Raw genomic sequence first — 19,598 nt, 5'->3', positions numbered from 1 at the left:
TCTGTCCAATCTAGTGACACTGAGACTACTTAAAGAGAGAGATAAAATGAGTCTGCTCTACAGCCTTAGCTAACAGGCTTTTAGCTCATGCGGTAGAGGCTCATGCACTAAGCTCCAGAGCTCCCGGGTCCTGCCTGCTGGCGACCAGGGTCTGTCAGTGTTACACAGGCACCCTCTGAACCAGAGATCAGACCGTTTCGGCCAACAGTGCCCATTGGCCCACATCTTTGCCATAGCTTCCCTCACACACAGCCCTCTGCCCGAGTGCATAAAAGGATGGAGCAGGGCCAGCCACCTCTGTTCCTTCTAACTGCCCTACGCTGAGAGATGGAACAATTAGCAGTGTCCCTACTCTGTGCTTTTCATAGTGTAAATTTGTATATAGTAAAATTTTATACTAGGTTAGAATTTGGATTACATTTCAGTTGGGTAACTTTTTATATTGCTTTTGGTTACCTGGCATACAGACTTCAATCTTTGTGACTGATCAGAAACCCCCTGATTTTGAATACCATCCCTCATGTGACATTGTCAATGCTCTAAGTGTTCTATATAAGCAGGAGGAGCTAGATCATCTCCTCTACGTCAGAAAATGATCCAGCTATTGGAATATCCATCATCAAGTATCTGTCACTGCTGTTTATCTTCCAGGACTAATGAACACCCTTGCAGATCAGCTCAGCAGACATTTTTCTTCCAACCACAAATGGTTTATTAAGAACTCAATTATTCAACAGATTTTCCAGAAGAAGGGTCACCCAGTCATGGACTTGTTTACCAAAGAAATGGCCATTGGGGGGGAGAAAGCAACATTTTTTTGATGAAGAGGGAGTCAGAGTCAAGGGTCTCTATCAGGTGCCTTCCTAATACCATGGTCTCAGGGCCTGATGCATGCTTACCCACCATTTTTTTTTTATACCATATACTCTGAGAAAACTCAAGCAGGATGCAGCAGTGTTGATACTAAAAGCACCAGATTGACCCAGATAATTCTGGTTCCCAGAGCTAGGGAGGCTGTTGATAGACTTCAGTAATGCTTCCACTAGTCTCAGATTTGATCTCTGAAGACCATGAGAAGACCTTTCATCCAGGCCCACGATCTCTGCATCTTGTAGCTTGGATGCTAACTGCTTAACTGATGTTAAGATGCCTTGCTCCAGATATGTCCAGAATATTTTGATATATAGTATGAAGGACTCCATTGTGGCTTACAGTGCCAAATAGAAACAATTCCCAATTTGGGCAAACAACGTTATGTCTCAGCCTTCCTAATGGACATTCTGTTCATTGTGGACTAGCTGTTCTCACTAAAATCATCTGGACTTTCTAATTGGTTCTATGAAAGTTCCTCTAGCAGGTATACCTCTCTGTCGTCCTCAAATTCAAAATTGCATAGTATTTTCACACCCTATGGTGTCTAGGCTTTTGAAGGGGTTTGCTGCGTGTATTCCCTACAATTAGAGAACCCCTTCACCCTCAAATGGCATCTTAATGTGGTATTAACAGGTCTGATGGGGGTCTCCCATTTTAATCATTAGCCATGCTTGTTACATCATCTTTCCATGAAAACATAGTTTTTGGTGGCCATTATTTCTGCTTGTCGGGTGGAAGAAATTCAAGCTTTAATGGCAGGTCTACTAAACACCATCTTTCATAGAGATAAGGTCTCTCTTGGGCCACATCCAAGATTCCAACGGAAAGTTGCATCTGACTTCCATATTAATCAGAACATTCATTTACCTATTTTCTTTCCCAAACCTCATGCTAGTGATTCTGAAAGAAAATTTCATTCTTTTTATTTAGATAGAATCATTTAGTCTCTTCTAGGTTATTTATAGCGTATGCTGAAAGAGTAAAGGGGAAATCAGTTTCTTCCTACAGAATGCATCAGACTGTGTTATCAAATAGTGAAGATTGGTCCCCCAGTAAGATAAGATTACTCCACTAGAGCTCAAGATGGATCTGTAGTTTCCTTCAGAAATGTTCCAATCTCTGAAATTTGTAGAGCACCACCTATGGTTCAATTCATACATTCATAACACACTATGTTATTGGGGAGGCTTTCATAGCTGACACTTATTTTGGCAAAGCAATTCTTCAATCGTTGATTGTCTAGGACTCTGATTATCCACCTCCTAGCATGCGTGCATTGGTTAGGAATCACTAAGAGTGCAATACATATAGGTAATCACTCAGAGAAAAAGCTGTTACTTACTTTGCAGTACCTGATGCTCTTCCAGGTGTGTCTGTGTGGATGTGGATTCCAGTTGGCAAAGGAGCTTGTGTGATAGTCAGGGCCAGCTTCAGGCACCAGCCCAGCAAGCAGGTGCTTGGGGCGGCCAACGGCGAGGGGCGGCATGTCCGGCTCTTCGGTGGCAATTCGGCGGCGGGACCCTCACTCCCTCTTGGAGCGAAGGGCCAGCTGCTGAATTGCCGCCGAAGACTGAAGCAGCAGCGGTAGAGCTGCCACCGAAGTGGCGCCACAGATTGCGATCACGGCTTTTTTTTTTTCTTTTTCTTTTTGCTGCTTGGTGCGGCAAAAACCATGGAGCCAGCCCTGGTGATAGTTGGTATTGTTCCACCCTTTTATGCTCTTGAAGGAGTGGCATGTGCGAGGGCAGCTGGGATGCAGTCATGGGCCAGTGGGTTCAAATATCTGGCATAGAGGATGCATGCACACCAAGAGTTGGGACCCATTGTGCTAGGCAGTATGCAAACAGAGGAACAGATCGTCCCTGCCCTGAAGAGTTACAGCCTAAACTCTGTTTTTATGAACATGAGAGTATCATCTGAACAAGCCGCACTGGATGCAGCAAAGCTGCTGAAAGACATATGTAAAAAGCATTAAATAATCTAAGATTTACAAAAGAATGAATCAAAACTTTGCTTCTATTTCATTAAGCATGGACATCAGCTTGGGGTCATTTCCTAGGTAAAAGATAAGACACTATTATTTATTTAAGCTCTAAATCAATGACCATATACTCCTCCAAAATGTGAGATAATAGAAATGATGGTAAACTCAAGGTTGTTTAAGTTGTGTGAAAGAAATGGAAATCAACTGGAGAGATTAGTAGTAATTCAGTTTTGCTGTGATTGATGTCTTTTGATGGCTTTGTTTGAATATCACCAAGGGAAGAATTCAGAAAAAATGTCAGAAAACAGAGAAATCAGTGCAGCACAGTACACATGACAAAGCCTACATTTACATAAAATTTCAGCTAGAGACAACATATACAGTATATACAAATATAACTGAACTTAGAATAGACTCTAGAGACTAAACAGAAGGTATTTGAAGCTAATAAATGACATTCATTTTCAAGATATTAATTTAATTCAGAATATTGTCATTCAAAATCTTAACATACATCTTACATACATCTACGTTGCACACCATTGGTGATTACACAGAGGGTATGTGTAGTTACACACCACAGTGAAAAGCGAGCTGCGTCCAGGTTGCGGTGGATAGCTTCACATGGCAGTGAAAGGTTCTAGCAGGGAGGAAGCAGTGGGAAAAAGGGTTGGAAGCTCCCCATTGCCGGAGCCCTTCCCTGCTGCTTCCCCCACAAAAGCCTATCTCTGCTGCCAGAGTCTTTCACTTCAGTGGGGAAAGGCCAGCAGTGGGGTGGCAGCAGGACACTACACTGCTAAAAATAGCCATCTAGAAAGCTTATGCTCTAATAAATTTGTTAGTCTCTAAGGTGCCACAAGTACTCCTGTTCTTTTTGCGGATACAGACTAACACGGCTGCTACTCTGAAACCTGTCATCTAGATGGGGGTGCACTGTTTGGGCATATAGAGCACCATACAGAGTGCAATATATGTATCCTTAAAGTACCAGGTTTTCACAGGATCTACCACTGACTGCATGTCACAAGAAGTAGAGCACTGTGCTGCCATTTACAAATTAAGCCACTGCCTTTCTAATAGTTGATATGCCACTGGCCAACAGACTGTTTAAAACTTTGTTTTTCCTTAACCCATTTAACTCCATTGACTGAACATGTTGAGGTAACAAAGTCTTTGTTGAAAACTCAGCATCCCACCCCTTTAGTTAAGTTGTTAGAACTCAGTGCACATGTTTGTGGGAACCTTTAGAAACCTTTAGCAAAACTGAGGAAATCTGATTTGATATGTTTGATATTTCCAAGATAAAAAACTTTTCAAGTCTTCTTTGTACAATCTACGGAGGTAAATTATGGGGCAAGCCCAATTTTTAAAAAATTCCATTGCATTTTGCTAATTTAGTTCATATAAATGTGATTCAATTATAGAAACTTCACTCTGCTTGGTTTTGGGAGGATGATTCTTTTCACATTGTTAAAATGAATTAATATGTCTAGTTGCTTTTCCATAGAGGGCTTTGGCTTTTTCTTGAACTTTCTTTATGTACATGTTATTAATTTAATTAGTTTGTGGATTGCTTACAGTTATGCTAGCTCCTGCATTCAAAATTGTAACATTGCCTGTTCAGAATTCGAGCACTACAAATAAAGCTTGTCTTGCCAGTATATTGATTTTTTTCCCCCTCCGCTAAACTTCAATTTTAGTAATTGCTGGCTAGGGATTAAGCTAGAATATAAGCAGACTGTCCCATCACTTTTTACAAATGGTAGTCATTCTATAAGGAGGCACCAGAGAGGACTATTGTAAACTGGCCAATAATTCATTCAAAAAAGCCAATTAATCAAACGTTTCACTTAGGAGTACTGTTTTTTAAAGATAAAATTTAAAAAAAATTAGTTAAAATGTAAAATCTAAATGAAAATATATTAAAAAAAACATTTTGCCTTGATGTATTAACCTTTTGTTCTGCATCTTCTTTCCCACCCTCCTCCACATCAGGCAGACATATTAGTTCATATTCACTGCAGCAACAAGTGGAGTGACATGAAGCATATTTTATATTTATCTGCTTTTCTTAGTGATATTTTTAATCCTGTATATATTACTGTAAAATTAAGACCGGTCTGATTATTTTTCCCTGTGCATGTCTGCCTACAAAGAAGACTTTTGTTCGGTTCAGCCTTCAGAACTAGAATGCAACTTAGTGTTTTAGTTACCGGCCGTGTTAAACAAAAATGTCATTATTTAGCCTTTACACTTTTCCTCTTTTAATTTTGAATCTTAAATCACCTGTTCGTTTTTCATTTCTTTGTAGGCTGTGCTCTACAATGACAGATCAGTCCTAGAAAACCATCATGCTGCTTCTGCATGGAATCTCTTTTTATCTCGACCAGAATACAATTTTCTACCTAATCTTGATCATGTGGAATTCAAACGGTTTCGTTTCTTAGTGATCGAAGCAATCCTCGCAACAGATCTCAAGAAACATTTTGATTTCCTTGCTGAATTTAATGCCAAGGTTTGTTACACAAGTTAATGCCTGCACTTAGCTGCTTATGCTATCAGCATTGTTGCTCAATGTTTATTGCTTTTAATAGGTTAAATTTAAAGAACTTTGAACTGTAGATGTCAGCACACCAGTAGGAAGACCTAGCTAAAGCATGTGCTACATAGAGGGTACTAACCTTTTAAAAAATCAAACTGTTGAACATACCTTAAAGTACTAGTATAGAATTCCACTCTGACACTTAATACTTCCCATTTTTATATTTCCTTTATCAGTAGAAACCTTCAAAACTGTTATGCATTAACGTTTTAGTTGTTAAGAATCAGAATATCCTCTGCATGCATGTATTTAATACCCATTACAATCTCTCTGTTTTGCACATAAACATCCTAAATTAGCATTCGAACATGAAATAAAGTGTCCATTTTCTAGATTTCAACTATAGATTGCCATTAGATTAAGAAAAGAATGAAACCAGTTCAGTGGATATATATGAAAATCATGATCTTAAGTGGAAAATATATTTAAAGATTGAAAAATGGGGAATAAAAATAATATACTAATTACTGTTAGTAATACAATGCAATACTGCAGTACAAACCTATTAAAAAGGGAAACTGATAGCACATAATTACGTTTTTTTTTTCAATTCATTGCAGTTTCTTTAAACCTCAAAACAATTATCTCCCATCTAGTTATCTGCTGCTGGTAACATCTGTTATCTTCATTTTAAAAAAATGACACAAGACAAAATATTACAGAAAAATTAATAGAAAAGGGCAATATTCTGCAAAGACTTAAAAATGTAATAAAATGATATATAGTTTTTCTTTACAAGAATATCCAACATTGTTAAAAATTATGTTTAAACAGGCCAATGATATAAACAGTCATGGTATAGAATGGAACAATGAGAATGACCGCCTGCTAGTTTGTCAAATATGCATCAAATTGGCAGATATTAATGGCCCAGCAAAAGTTAGAGATCTGCACCTGAAATGGACAGAAGGCATTGTTAATGAATTTTATGAGCAGGTAGGTATGGAAAGAATTATTTTTTTTTAAATATAACCAGTTGATGATAAATTATAAATTTGGGGAGTACAAAGCATTTACTATTTGGGGTTATTCCTTTTGTTACTGCTTTAAATTATTTCTGTTTCTAAAGAATGAATCATGTCGAGTAACTTTATATTAAGCATATTTTTTAATTTCTATTGATTGTGTTAAGAGCTTGAAAAAAATTTCCTGCCAATTTTATCTATTTCTTAAACACTAGTTTATTTCCCTCTTTTGTTTAGAATGATGCTGTTTTAACAAAAATATCAGCTTCTACCTTAGGAAGTTGCCTCCACTTTTACACCTGTCTTACAAATACTTATGCATATGTCTATCTTCACTCATGTGAGTAGTAATGGATCTATATTTGTGAGTAAAGTTAAGCATTTGCATTAGTGTTTACAGGATCAGGGCTAGAAAGTCTAATGTCCCTGTCATGAGAGCTTCAAAATCATAGTAGTCCCCTACAAGAGAGGACAATTTTCAGTCGCATATGCACAGTGGATGTATATGCCTGCCAAATACACACAAAGAAAAAAGCTTGTAAAAAGGCTCCTCCTCCTCTTCCCAGAAACAGATATCTGAAATGGTCTCCGACCAGAGACTGTTTTTTTATGGGGCATGGAAAGTGCATAATCTGCTCAAACACACAATAATGTTGCGGGCAGTTTCAGTTTATTTTTCAAGTGATGATCCGTATTGTATTCCACTGAGGGTTACGCATGCACAGCATGCGTCTGGAGTTGGAGAATGTTGAAAATAGTATCTGTTAGTGCATGCATGCATCCTGACTCACCTAATGCTTCTGTCTGAGGTGATAAAGGATGGGGCGGACTGACCATGTTGCCAGTTCCTTCTTACCGCCACATGGTCCAGGTTGGAGCCTTCAGTCTTCTTGTCTTTGATGCACTTTTAAAAAGCATAGTTTTATCCATTTTAACTGTAGTTTTACTACAGTAGAACCTCAGAGTTACAAACACCAGAGTTATGAACTAACCAGTCAACCACACATCTCATTTGGAACCGCAAGTACGCAATAGGGAGCAGTAGAGACACCCCCCCCCCCAAAAGAGCAAAACAATACAGTATTATGTTAATTGTAAGCTACTAAAAAAAAAGGGAAAGCAGCATTTTTCTTCTGCATAAAGTTTCAAAGCTGTATTAACTCAGTGTTCACTTGTAAACTTTTGAAAGAACAACCATAATGTTTTGTTCAGAGTTACGAACAACCTCCATTCCCAAGGTGTTCGTAACTCTGAGTTTCTACTGTAGTTTTCTTTTTTTCCTAGTTTTTATAGTTACTAGTTTTAACACTTAGTTTTAGAGTACACTTTGGGGATATTTCCCAGTCCCTCCTCCCCCCTCTCCCCCATACCAGACTATGCCCAGAACTCCGGGCTTCAAATTCTGTGCCTCTTGCCTGTGATCCTTCTCGGTCAGTGACAACCATCAACGCTGCCTCTACTGCCTGGGAGAAGCTCACATTGCAGCTAGATGCAATATGTGCCAGTCCTTCCCCAGCTGTACCTGAGAAGGCTGAGCTCTTGGTCTCCAGAAGCATCTCATGGAGATGGCCGTGAGACCGCATTCAGATCCAGGCTTGGGAATACCCCTCCCTCCATACATCGGCCTGGTTCAGTGAGGAGCGTGTCTCTCGCTACAACATCTGACTTCAGTGCTGTGAGCCCCACAGTCCCCATGGCAGGGCCTAGTCTGGAGATTAGGAAGCACTCCCATGAGCATGGATCTAAGTCTTCTTCGAAGTCCAAGAAATTGGATATTCCCTTTTCCAGGTTGGCCCAAGGGGACAGAGCACATTCCAAATCCCACAGGCATGAGAAGAAGACCCATAAACAATGGGATCCAGCGGTTCCAGGTGATGAACCGTCAGTATCACCCTCTCTGGCACCTCACGAGACATGAGATCCTCCCATACCAGGAAAAACCTCAGCGCCAGTACCGATGACCAGGAATGAGAGAGTGCCCCTCACATCAGGGAGATCTGGATCCATGGCTTCACCCCAAGATGTCTACACCTGGCTAGATCCAGAGTCTCCTACTCCGTCAGGCCCCTCCACTTCCAGGGAAATCATATCCCCACCACAGGTATCTTGTTCTTCTTGCATGTGCTATATGGTGTTCCATTGTCTCTGACAGTACTGCCATTAGAACAGCAGTCTGCCTTTTCCTCTTCCAGCGAATTGTAAATGGAAGAAGAACCACCTTTATCATACTGCTCCTATGCACTATCATGAAGACCGACATATCCATGGGATCAACTACCTCCTCATCCTTTCCAGAACCACTGGAACCCCATGTCGTGGAGACCCTGCAATCTCCTGCGGATCCAAATTCTTTTTCATATTGGGAGCCCTATCCACAAGAGAATCGTCATCTGCTCTCTCGAGATCCATCAAGCAGGCCCATGTATCCGATAGCAGAAGAACAATTTTATACCCCGGTCCCGGCAGTTCTGCTGGAGCTGGATAGATTACTATCTACCTATCGGGTGAGGCTGTGACTGCATCATCCCCTTCCCTACCAGATGACTTCAGGCAATTCCAAGAGATTTTATGGAGAGTTGCTGGGGACTCCAGATCCCATTCGAAGAGATCCAAGACTTCCAGCATAAGCTTCTAGGCATTCTTCACACCTCGGGAATGGCAAGAATAGCAATACCAATCAACAAAGCCATATTAGCGCCAGCCATGTACAGCCATCCCTAAAGGAGCAGAGATATGCCACTACGTCCCATACAAAAGATCAGAATTCCTCTTCTCTTGTCCAGCTCCAAACTCATTGGTAGTTCAGGCTGCTGCACAGAGAGCTAAACAGAAACACCTCAATCTACACCTTCAGACAAGAAAGGAAAGTGTCTAGACCTTCTGGGAAGGAAAGTCTTCTCTTTCTCCAGTATACAATACTGAATAGCCAATTACAAGCATTATTGGCCTACTACGACTTCCTTTATTACACTAAATTTGAGGAATTTGCTAATACCACAACAAGATCATGCCTGAAAGGAAAGGAAACTCTTAGCCAGAACTGCCCTCCAGTCTGCAGTAGATGCAGCTGATAACTCCTCCAGGACTACGGCTATCATGATGTGTAGGGAGTCCTGGCTTCATGCTTTTGGGTTTCCTAGAGAGATACAGAACACCATTGAGGACGTCTGTTTTGACAAATCCCATTGCTTTAACCAGAAGACAGATGAGTCTTTGCATACGCTGAAAGACTCCAGGGCTACCCTTTGCTTGTTAAGCATCTACACTCCTGCCCTGAAACAAAAGTTCCACCACCCGTCATCTACCCAGTGATACTGGGCTCCTCAATTTTATCAACAGAGACCTTATGAACCCCCACATAAACAACAAAAGATTCAGAGGTCTTGCTCCCTTGGGCCGCCCATGCTGGCTTGCACGTCTCAAACCCAACCACAAACAAAGTGGTATTTTTGACATGAGCTTTAGAGCTGCCAACCACCAATCCTAACATCTCATGACCCTTCCACTCTCTTTGAGGGTCATTTAGCACTCTTTTTTCCCACACTCGGAGTCTATAACAACAGACAAATGGGTGCTGAATGTCATCTATATGATCGAGTTTGTAATACTATCTCCTCCAAACCCCTCGCCCCCTTTTAGGGACCACTCTCACAACAGTATTCTCGTCCAAGAGGTGAACTCCTTATTACACCAGGGAGCAATAGAACACGTTCCTCTACAATATCAAGGAACAGGGTTCTACGCAACTTACTTCCTGATACCCAAGAAAAAAGATGGTTCGAGACCAATCCTTGATCTCTGCCACCTCAATCGCTTTATCCATAAACTCAAGTTTTGTATGGTCACTTTGGCAGCGATAATACCATCCTTAGAGAAAGGCATGTGGTTCTTGACTCTCGATATGAAAGATACTTACTTCCACGTAGATATTCACCCCGCCCACAGATGTTTTCTCAGATTGGGGTGGGCAACAACCATTTCCAAAACGGGGTACTTGCCTTTGGATTAGCTACCGCTCCCAGAGTCTTCACCAAAGTATTTTCTGTACTAGCAGCTCACATCAGGTGTTAGGGTTTCCTGTTTTTTCCATATCTCGACAACTGACTCTTGGCTGCCAGGTCTCGACAGGAAGCCTATGCATCAACCTTTCTCTATTACTCAGCCACCTTTCTTCACTGGGAGTCAGCATCAACATCAAGAAGTGATCCTCAACCCATGCAATCGCTGGACTTCATTGTGGTACCATAAACCATGGCACGAGCATACCTGCCCACAGACAGGTTTCAGGCACTGAATATCATAGAATCATAGGGCTGGAAGGGACCTCAAGAGGTCTTCTAGTCCAATCCCCTGCAGTCAAGGCAGGACTAAGTATTATCTAGACCATCCCGGACAGGTGTTTGTCTAACCTGCTCTTAAAAATTTCCAGTGACAGATTCCAAAACCTCCCTAGGGAGTTTATTCCAGTTTTTAACTACCCTGACAGGAAGTTTTTCCTAATGTCCAACCTAGACCATCCTGGCTGCAATTTAAGCCCATTGCTTTTCTCTCTCCCTCCTTGTAACAACCTTTATGAACTTGAAAACTGTTATCATGTCTCCCCTCAGTTTTCTCTTCTCCAAACTAAACAAACCTAATATTTTCAATCTTCCCTCATAGAGCATGTTTTCTAGACCTTTTCTCTTCTCTGGACTTTCTCCAGTTTGTCCACATCTTTCCTGAAATGTGGCATCCAGAATTGGACACACTACTCCAGTTGAGGCCTAATCAGCGCGGAGTAGAACAGAGGAATTACTTCATGTCTTGTTTACAACACTCCTGATAATACATCCCGGAATGATGTTTGCTTTTTTTGCAACAGTGTTATACTGTTGACTCATATTTAGCTTGTGGTCCACTATTACCCCCAGATCCCTTTCCACAGTACTCCTTCCTAAGCAGTCATTTCCCATTTTGTATGTATGCAACTGATTGTTCCTTCCTAAGTGGAGTACTTTGCATTTGTCCTTATTGAATTTCATCCTATTTACTTCTGACTATTTCTCCAGATTATTTTGAATTTTAATCCTATCCGCCAAAGCACTTGCAACACCTCCCAGTTTGGTATTGCCCTCAAACTTTATAAATGTACTCTCTATGCCATTATCTAAATCATTGGTGAAGATATTGAACACAACCCGACCCAGAACTGATCTCTGCGGGACCCCACTCGTTATGCCCTTACAGCATGACTGTGAACCACTGATAACTACTCTTTGGGAACGGTTTTCCAACCAATTAGCACCCTTCTTATAGCTCCATCTAGGTTGCATTTCCCTAGTTTGTTTATGAGAAGGTCATGCGAGACAGTATCAAAAGCTTTACTAAAGTAAGACATACCAAGTCTACCATTTCCTCCCTAACCACATGGCTTGTTATCCTGTCAAATAAAGCTATTAGGTTGGTTTGACATAATTTGTTCTTGATAAATCCATGCTGACTGCAAATTGATTGCTTAATTATTTGCTTAATTATTTTTCTGGGTACCAAAGTCAAGCTGACAGGTCTGTAATTCCCCGGGTTGTCCTTATTTCCCTTTTTATATATATATAGATTGGCACTATATTTCCCCTTTTCCAGTCTTCTGGAATCTCTCCCGTCTTCCATGACTTTTCAAATATAATCGCTAATAGCTCAAATATCTTCTCAGTCAGCTCCTTGAGTATTCTAGGATGCGTTTCATCAGGCCCTGGTGAGTTGAAGACATCCAATCACCACCAACCTTCTTGGTGAAAACCAAAACAAAGAAGTTATTAAGCACCTCTGCCCCTTCCACATTTTCTGTTATTGTTTTTCCCCCGTCATTGAGTAATGGGCCTACCCTGTCCTTGGTCTTCCTCTTTCTTCTAATGTATTTGTAGAATGTTTTCTTGTTACCCTTTATGTCTCTAGCTAGTTTGATCTTGTTTGGTGCTTTGGCCTTTCTAATTTTGTCCTTACATGCTTGTGTTGTTTGTTTATATTCATTCTTTGTAATTTGACCTAGTTTCCACTTTTTATAAGACTCTCTTTTGATTTTTAGATCATTGAAGATCTCCTGGTTAAGCCAGGGTGGTCTCCCGCCATACTTCCTATCTTTCCTCTGCATTGGGATAGTTTGCTTTTGTGCCCTTAATGTCTCTTTGAAAAACTGCCAACTGTCTTCAATTGTTTTTCTCCTTAGACTTGTTTCCTGTGGGATCTTGCCTACCAACTCCCTGAGTTTGCTAAAGTTTGCCTTCTTGAAATCCATTTTCTTTATTTTGCTGTTCTCCCTCCTACCATTCCTTAGAATCATGAACTCTACCATTTCATGATTACTTTCACCCAAGCCACTTTCCACTTTCAAATTCTCAACCAGTTCCTCCCTATTTGTCAAAATCAAATCTAAAACAGCCTCTGCCCTCATCCTCACATCCTCCTCCAAGTTAGGTTCTGCTTGTCAGTCACCTTCTGTGGAGTACAATGGGGATCATCACTCGAAGAAGAGGAGGTTACTTACCAGTAACTGGAGATTCTTTGGGGTGTATGGTCCCTATCTGTATTCCACTTTCCGCCTTCCTTCCCCTCTGCTTTGGTCGGATCTGTCAAATTCACAGTGGAAAGGAACTGGAGACTTAGTTGGATTGCTCTACACTTTATCACCTCGGATAGAAGCACAAGATGAGCCAGGGCACATACATGGACCAATGGACACTTCTTTCAAAATTCTCCGACTCCAGGCACGTGGTGCACATATGTAACCCTCAGTGGAATACAGAGAGGGAACACGCATCTCAAAGAACCTCCAGTTACAGGAAAGTAACCTCTCTGATTTCACTCTGAAGTCCACCATTTACCTGTGCATCATCAACACCTCTTCAGGACCTGAGCTCTCCTCATCAAATGGAAAGCAAGTGTGCTCTGTATTCAGCACTTCATCTGAGTTAGATGGTAACTCTGCATCATCTTTGCATCAGACTGCACTTCTTCCCTTTCAGATTTTAATCACATATCTGGAGATATTTACTTGAACAACTCTGGTGAAGCTATCTGGTACTTGAACCATTCCCTTTGCACTAAAGTCTATAATTTTCACCTGGTGCTCTGCTATATCAAAGCAATGAGCTCAAAGGGCTTCTTCAGCACCTGTTCTCCAGTGGTTTCTGACATTCTCTAGGTAATTGTCTGGTTTGGGGCAAATGTTCAGCTAATCCACTCCTATGAAGCAAGTAGTAGGACCTGGGCTGCTTTTTAGTTTTCTTTACTTTTGAATTCTTACCCTTGCTTACAAAGAGTGAAGGAAGGACATCAGCATTCAACTGATGAAAGATGAGTCTCAAGCTTCAGTTCACCTGTAGATCTGCCTTACTGATAAGAGTTTTTAGAAGAGCAGATGATATGGGATTCAATTAATTTATTATCTATTAAGTCATTAGGAGTTTTATCATTGACTTTGGTGGGAGTAGCATTGGGGCCTTAAGGAGCTAATTCAATGCCTGGCATGGAATCTGAATATTCTGTTGTCTTTTATCCAGGAAAAATTCTATCAGCTGTTAAATATCATACAGTTGCAACACAAAGGAAGAGTGGCCCTTCTTATAACCTAGCACTTGAGGAATCCCCCTATGAATTTGTGGGCTCAACCAACTTGAGCTTGGAGGTTTGGTTACCTTTATTAAGTAACCAGAAATCAGATGGTAATCCCTTGAATCCTATGATGAATATGGGTGGAAAGCCCTTCAGTTTTGCCTCATCATAATAAGTATGAACAGAAGCTGGATGAAAAGGACACGAAATCTTAATTAGCAGAAGTTCTAAACATGAACATAGAGAACTACTACGAAGTTGTAGCCAGCTGTATTTATAATCTCTGGAGTAACATACTTTCTGCTGTTGACCAATTTCTAGAGGCTAACAAGTAGACCTTTTAATCCATAGTCCAAAAAGATATGGAGTTGGTAAAACATGTACTTACAGCCACATATATTATATTTCAGACTTCAATTCAACAGGTGTTACATTAACATCAGTGATAGTGTTGCAGAAGCTGCACACCTGGGACCCCTCCCAAAAATACAGAGAAAATTGCTGGATTTTGTCTCTGAGTTTAGCAACAACATAGATGACACACAGGTTATAATGGAAACCAATACCCCACAGAACATTCACTTGGACTCACCCAACTCTTTACTGCTACTCGGAATCAATCTGCCTCAACAGTAATTTTTTCAGCTCCAGCAGGAAACTTGAAAACTGTGATTGCAAAACTACAAAAAATGGCAGGGTTTTTGGACAGGAATAGCATTGAACAGAAGTTAAAGACCTTGTTCGCTAGTTTGTGCCATTAGGCACAGTCCTGTGTACAAAAGCAATGCTGCTTCAAAAGAGAGCTAAGGGAAGAAATTGTGCCTTAGAGTTACCTTTTGCCTCTTTGTGGATTGTTCTTTTCTTCAAATTGCAAAATTACAAGAATCTTTTCTTATCCAGAGTCACAATTCTTTTTCCTTCTCTCCCATGCTTCTCTCCTGGGAGGAAGTAATTTAGTACTATGTTTTATCAGTAGCAGATTATCTTCCCCTTTCCTACATACATGAGCTAAGCAATTGGAGTCAAAGATCTGCCCCTGTATGCCCACCTGTACAGGGGGAGAAGTAATGACCCCACAGAGCCACATCTCCCCACTATGCCAAGAGTAGTGACCCAGGGATGCCACACAGGAAAGTGAGGGGAGAATTTACTCCCCCTTATTCTCATGCATGATAGTGCCCAAATGGACCAGTATCTGTACCTGTTTATTAAATCATCTTAGATAAAGAGCACAAATAGTAGTTTTTCAAAAAAATAATTTCTCTTTAAGAAAAAGAGACACCATCAACTCAATGTCTAGTCAGTTTTTAAAACTTTAAAAGTAATTATGAATTTCTAAAATTTTCAGGGTGATGAAGAAGCAAGCCTTGGATTACCTATTAGCCCCTTCATGGACCGTTCTTCTCCTCAACTTGCAAAATTACAAGAATCTTTTATTACTCACATAGTTGGCCCCCTTTGCAATTCCTGTGATGCAGCTGGCTTGCTTCCAGGCCGGTGGCTTGATGAAGAGGAGGATGATATAGAAAGTGTGGAAGATGAAAATGGAGAAGAAATGGAGAGTGAAGATGAAGAAATGGAAGATGATTTTGGTCAAAGTAAGATAAGATGCACATAGGGCTTTTTAATGGATTTGGATTTGGCAATACTTGGTTGAACTTATACATCATAATAATTATGTATTTTTGCCCTTTCACTTTGGCTACTTGTATGTAAGCAGGAATAATTATCTCCTGCAATTAATTTTGAATTAAAATGAGAAAGAGTTTTACAACCTGAGATAGAAGTTAGTCAAGTCTTCCAATTTCCTTAGGGACTTGATATTAAAGATAGAATGTCAATATTTGCTGTGATGGAGCATCCATGTCTTACTTGCTATGTTGAGTTCAAACCTACGCCTGGTTTACAGAGTAGCATTTGGGTTTGATAAACAGAGAATATAATTACCCTATATTTGATTGTGGCTAGCATGTGAAAAAAATATGTTTGTAATTTTACAGAACTACAAAGAAAAAAAGGCAGAAGGCGAATATTTTGCCAGCTAATGCACCATCTGAGTGAAAATCACAAAATATGGAAGAATGTGATTGAAGAAGAAGAAAAAAATAAAGCTGAAGGGAGTAAACTGCAGCCAGATAACTCATCCTTACCTCAAACAGATGAAATTCAGGTTATTGAGGAAGCAGATGAAGAAGAGGAACGACAGCTAGGAGAGGAGAAATCATGTTGAGAAGACTTCAGACTGATGTACAATACAATAGCAGAAAGCATATATTCAGTTTTCACTGTGCTGACTATAGACTAACACAGTTAACATGCAGTTGAAAGGCCTTAATACTGTGAGAGGATTCTTGCTGCTCTAGCAGAATCCCACTCCTATGCACTTTCACCACATGGAATATAAAACTTTATTCAAAGATTGAATACCGTATACCATGATGCAAAGTTCTCCCTGCCCTTCTTGGTATACAAATACCTTGATATAATGCTGCCTTGCTGAATTCAGAGCTCTTATTTTCCATGAGGTACCTCCAGTTCTAAAAAAATTCAGTGACTTCATTTACCAAAGTGGCCAGAACTTTTTGCTTATGTGGAAATGTTGGGTAGATCCTAATAATATTTTGAGATTTGTATTTCATGTTATTTTTGAACATGAATATAAAAAGGAAGTCTGTGCCTGTATGAAAACCAATATTAATGTTGCAGTACAAGCCTGATTGGGGGTCTTTACTCAGTTCAATGGTTTACCTAATGCAGTTATCTCGGATTGGTTTAACCTTTTGATGACTGTGAAACAAAAGCTAAATTCTAATTTTTGTGGTTTAAAAAAATCCCAGGTGCATCTATTTCTGATGCTTTTTACTGTTGTGCATAATCTGCCGTTTTATTTTTGCTGAAAATATTCAGGTTTGCAATGGGTATTCATGACAGTTGTTGAATACAAGGCTCTCATAATATATTGCCTTGCTGTTCTGTGGTAGAACATAAAAACTGTTCAATTATTTTAATTATGAAGGGATTTTATTTTTAGTCAATAATGCTATATGTTCCACTCTTACTCAGGATTCATGTTAAAAAAACATGTTAATTTACCACACAGCAGATTTTATATAATTTAAAATCCTGCACCAATGTTAGATGTTAATTTTTTTGAGGAAAATAAGATCATAATTCATTTATTCTTTGTATGTAAAACTTCAGGAGAATTAAAGTTTGGTTTAAAAAAAAAAAGCTATTGTTTCAAAATGGCAAGTGTACATTTTCCCTGCCCCTATAAATCATGCATAGATACATACCACAAAACATAGTGTAAACCACTCATTCTAGAGATAAACAACTTAAAAACTTTTTACTACTGTTTTGAAAGAACATGCATACATTGAATAAAGAATGTATTACAGTGTTGTCATTGGAATATCACCATCTCTATATGTCCATATTTTAGTGCACTTTAATCTTTTTCATTTTCCATAATACACATATCATGTATTTCCTTTAGTCAGATGTATATCCTGGCCAGTACATATAGAATGCAGAACATGACTACTATGTATTTGTAATACCCCACAGCAGTGTAAGTACAGTTACTGTATTACAGAATACATAGGGGTTTAGGTTTTTTAAGTGAGAAGTCTAAACATTTCACAGAAGTTATCAGGACAAGTATCATTGTAATGATAATTGCGAAGAAACTGCGTAAACTAGTTAGGCTGCAAATGTGTAATTTTCTTATGCAAACAGTAAACTACACTAATTTTAAATGAGTACCTTTTAATACCAAACAAGTCTTTACATTCTGCACAGTGAATAAATCCAGACATTTGTTTTTTGTCAATCTTGCAGACTGTATCAATTTATCTGTGTTTATACCTTCATCTCAATTGGGTAAAAAAATGTAATCTTCTTAAGATAAACTTAGTATAAACCATTATGTTATACAATACATTATGTTATGATTTTTAATCTAATTTTGTACAATTGGCCAATCTAAATTACTAGAAATGGGAGCTCTGAGTTGTTTTTGTCTCAGACGCTTGTGTTATTTATTATAGAGAGTCAGTGCCAAATTCCCCTGTGACTGCCATCATTGCTACCACCACATCTTTTGTAACACCTAAGCGGTGTTCCCACCAAATATTTCTACCGGTAATAAAATTTAGAAAATGTAAGTTGACTGTGCATTTACATTGTACAATTCTGTTCATAGATTTCAAAAATTTTTTTTGATTAATGTAGCAATTATGCTTCACTTGCATTATGCTTTATTAATTACTCAGTATCTGGTGTATTCAACATATACATGTGCATTTAAGAATGCACACTGTCTGTCTCACATAATATTTAATTTCAATTTTGTTTTACCTGATAAAGTGGTGAGAAATGCTTTAGCATGAGTGTAATATTTTAATTTGTAACTTTCCTTTTGACTTCTCTAAATTAAGACCTTTATTAACAGAATACTGGAAAGATATTATAATAGGGTAAGAAAAAGCTATGTTTACCTGATACTAAGCATTGGCAACAATTTTCACTGGCAGATTTCTATACAGTTAGAAATGTAGAAGCCGCCTTTAGAGTTAAACATGGAGAGGCTTCAGTGCTTGGTAAATTACCCCTTTGGTACATGCTCAGATTAAGTCTTTCCAAGCTATAATAACTCGTCACACAGACAAGATTAATCATAAAACAAAATAAAACCAACTTGGAATGTACATAATGTGCATGTGTATAATATGTGACTAATCCTAGTCTGAGATCAGGAAACAAATGGAGGTAATGACATCATTACTAAAGGCCAGATCAAGTCATATTTGCAACCATGGCTATAATAAAAAGTGAAGGACATGGTTTTACTCACCCAACAAAAGGTGGAGTCAGAATACTGGCTATGCTGCCATCAGCAATAATAAATAAATCAGGTAAGGCAGGCCAGGCTAGTATGAGTATAGCATTCTCACAGTTCATTCCATCCCTTAGCTCCCAATCCACTTCTGGTGTCAGTTCAAGGCCATCAATTAATTAAAACCCAGTTACATTTTCATTCATGACCACCAAGACAGCTGTGCTGCTCTGATACAATGCAGCTCACAAAACCCAGTACAAAGCACATAATAGCTAGAGTCTCATTTGAGGGAATCCTAATTATGAAGTCAGTCCCCACAGGAACTTGGACCAAGGTGGAAGTTAATCACCTTTAGGAAACTCTGCAGATTCTTTTTCTTTGAGAAAGCTTTCCCATCATAATTGCATAGATGTAAAACAATCAATCAAACCTTTAAAAATACCAAAAAGACATTAAAACAACTCTCCCCAAATATTTATTTAATCAAACCAGAGTCTTCTCCAACCTTCCAAAAGGAAAGTGCAGATATTTCCATGAAGCTCACTAGGATCCTCACTATGTAAATTTTATTTACCTGGGAATCACTTAGCCACTATAGTGCTGGATGTTGTACAAAATGTAAGATAGTTAACACTATAAAATGTTCTTGTTTAGCAAAGCCTTCATTTTGGAAAAATGGGTTATCTCTCGGTTTGAAAACAGGTATTCTAACCAAACAAATTAACAAGACTCTTTCCTGCCAAG

At 39.2% G+C, this 19,598-nt stretch overlaps 1 protein-coding gene across 2 annotated transcripts in view; it reads left to right on the top strand.

The window, feature by feature from the left end:
* PDE3B (phosphodiesterase 3B) overlaps positions 1–17,426 on the top strand; it is a 286,919-nt gene extending 269,493 nt beyond the window's left edge. For both annotated transcript variants that reach the window (XM_065592128.1, XM_042858840.2), the window contains 4 exons: positions 5,169–5,372; positions 6,234–6,395; positions 15,360–15,609; positions 16,012–17,426. In XM_065592128.1, coding sequence (XP_065448200.1) covers positions 5,169–5,372; positions 6,234–6,395; positions 15,360–15,609; positions 16,012–16,241 — 846 coding nt within the window. In that variant the 3' untranslated portion in view covers positions 16,242–17,426. The remainder of the gene's footprint in view (positions 1–5,168; positions 5,373–6,233; positions 6,396–15,359; positions 15,610–16,011) is intronic.
* Positions 17,427–19,598: the final 2,172 nt, after the last annotated feature.

Source organism: Chrysemys picta, chromosome 4 (assembly GCF_011386835.1).
Source record: "Chrysemys picta bellii isolate R12L10 chromosome 4, ASM1138683v2, whole genome shotgun sequence".
Taxonomy (NCBI): domain Eukaryota; kingdom Metazoa; phylum Chordata; order Testudines; family Emydidae; genus Chrysemys; species Chrysemys picta.
Note: the sequence above shows the minus strand (reverse complement) of the source record. Positions and strands in the feature narration are given on the sequence as shown.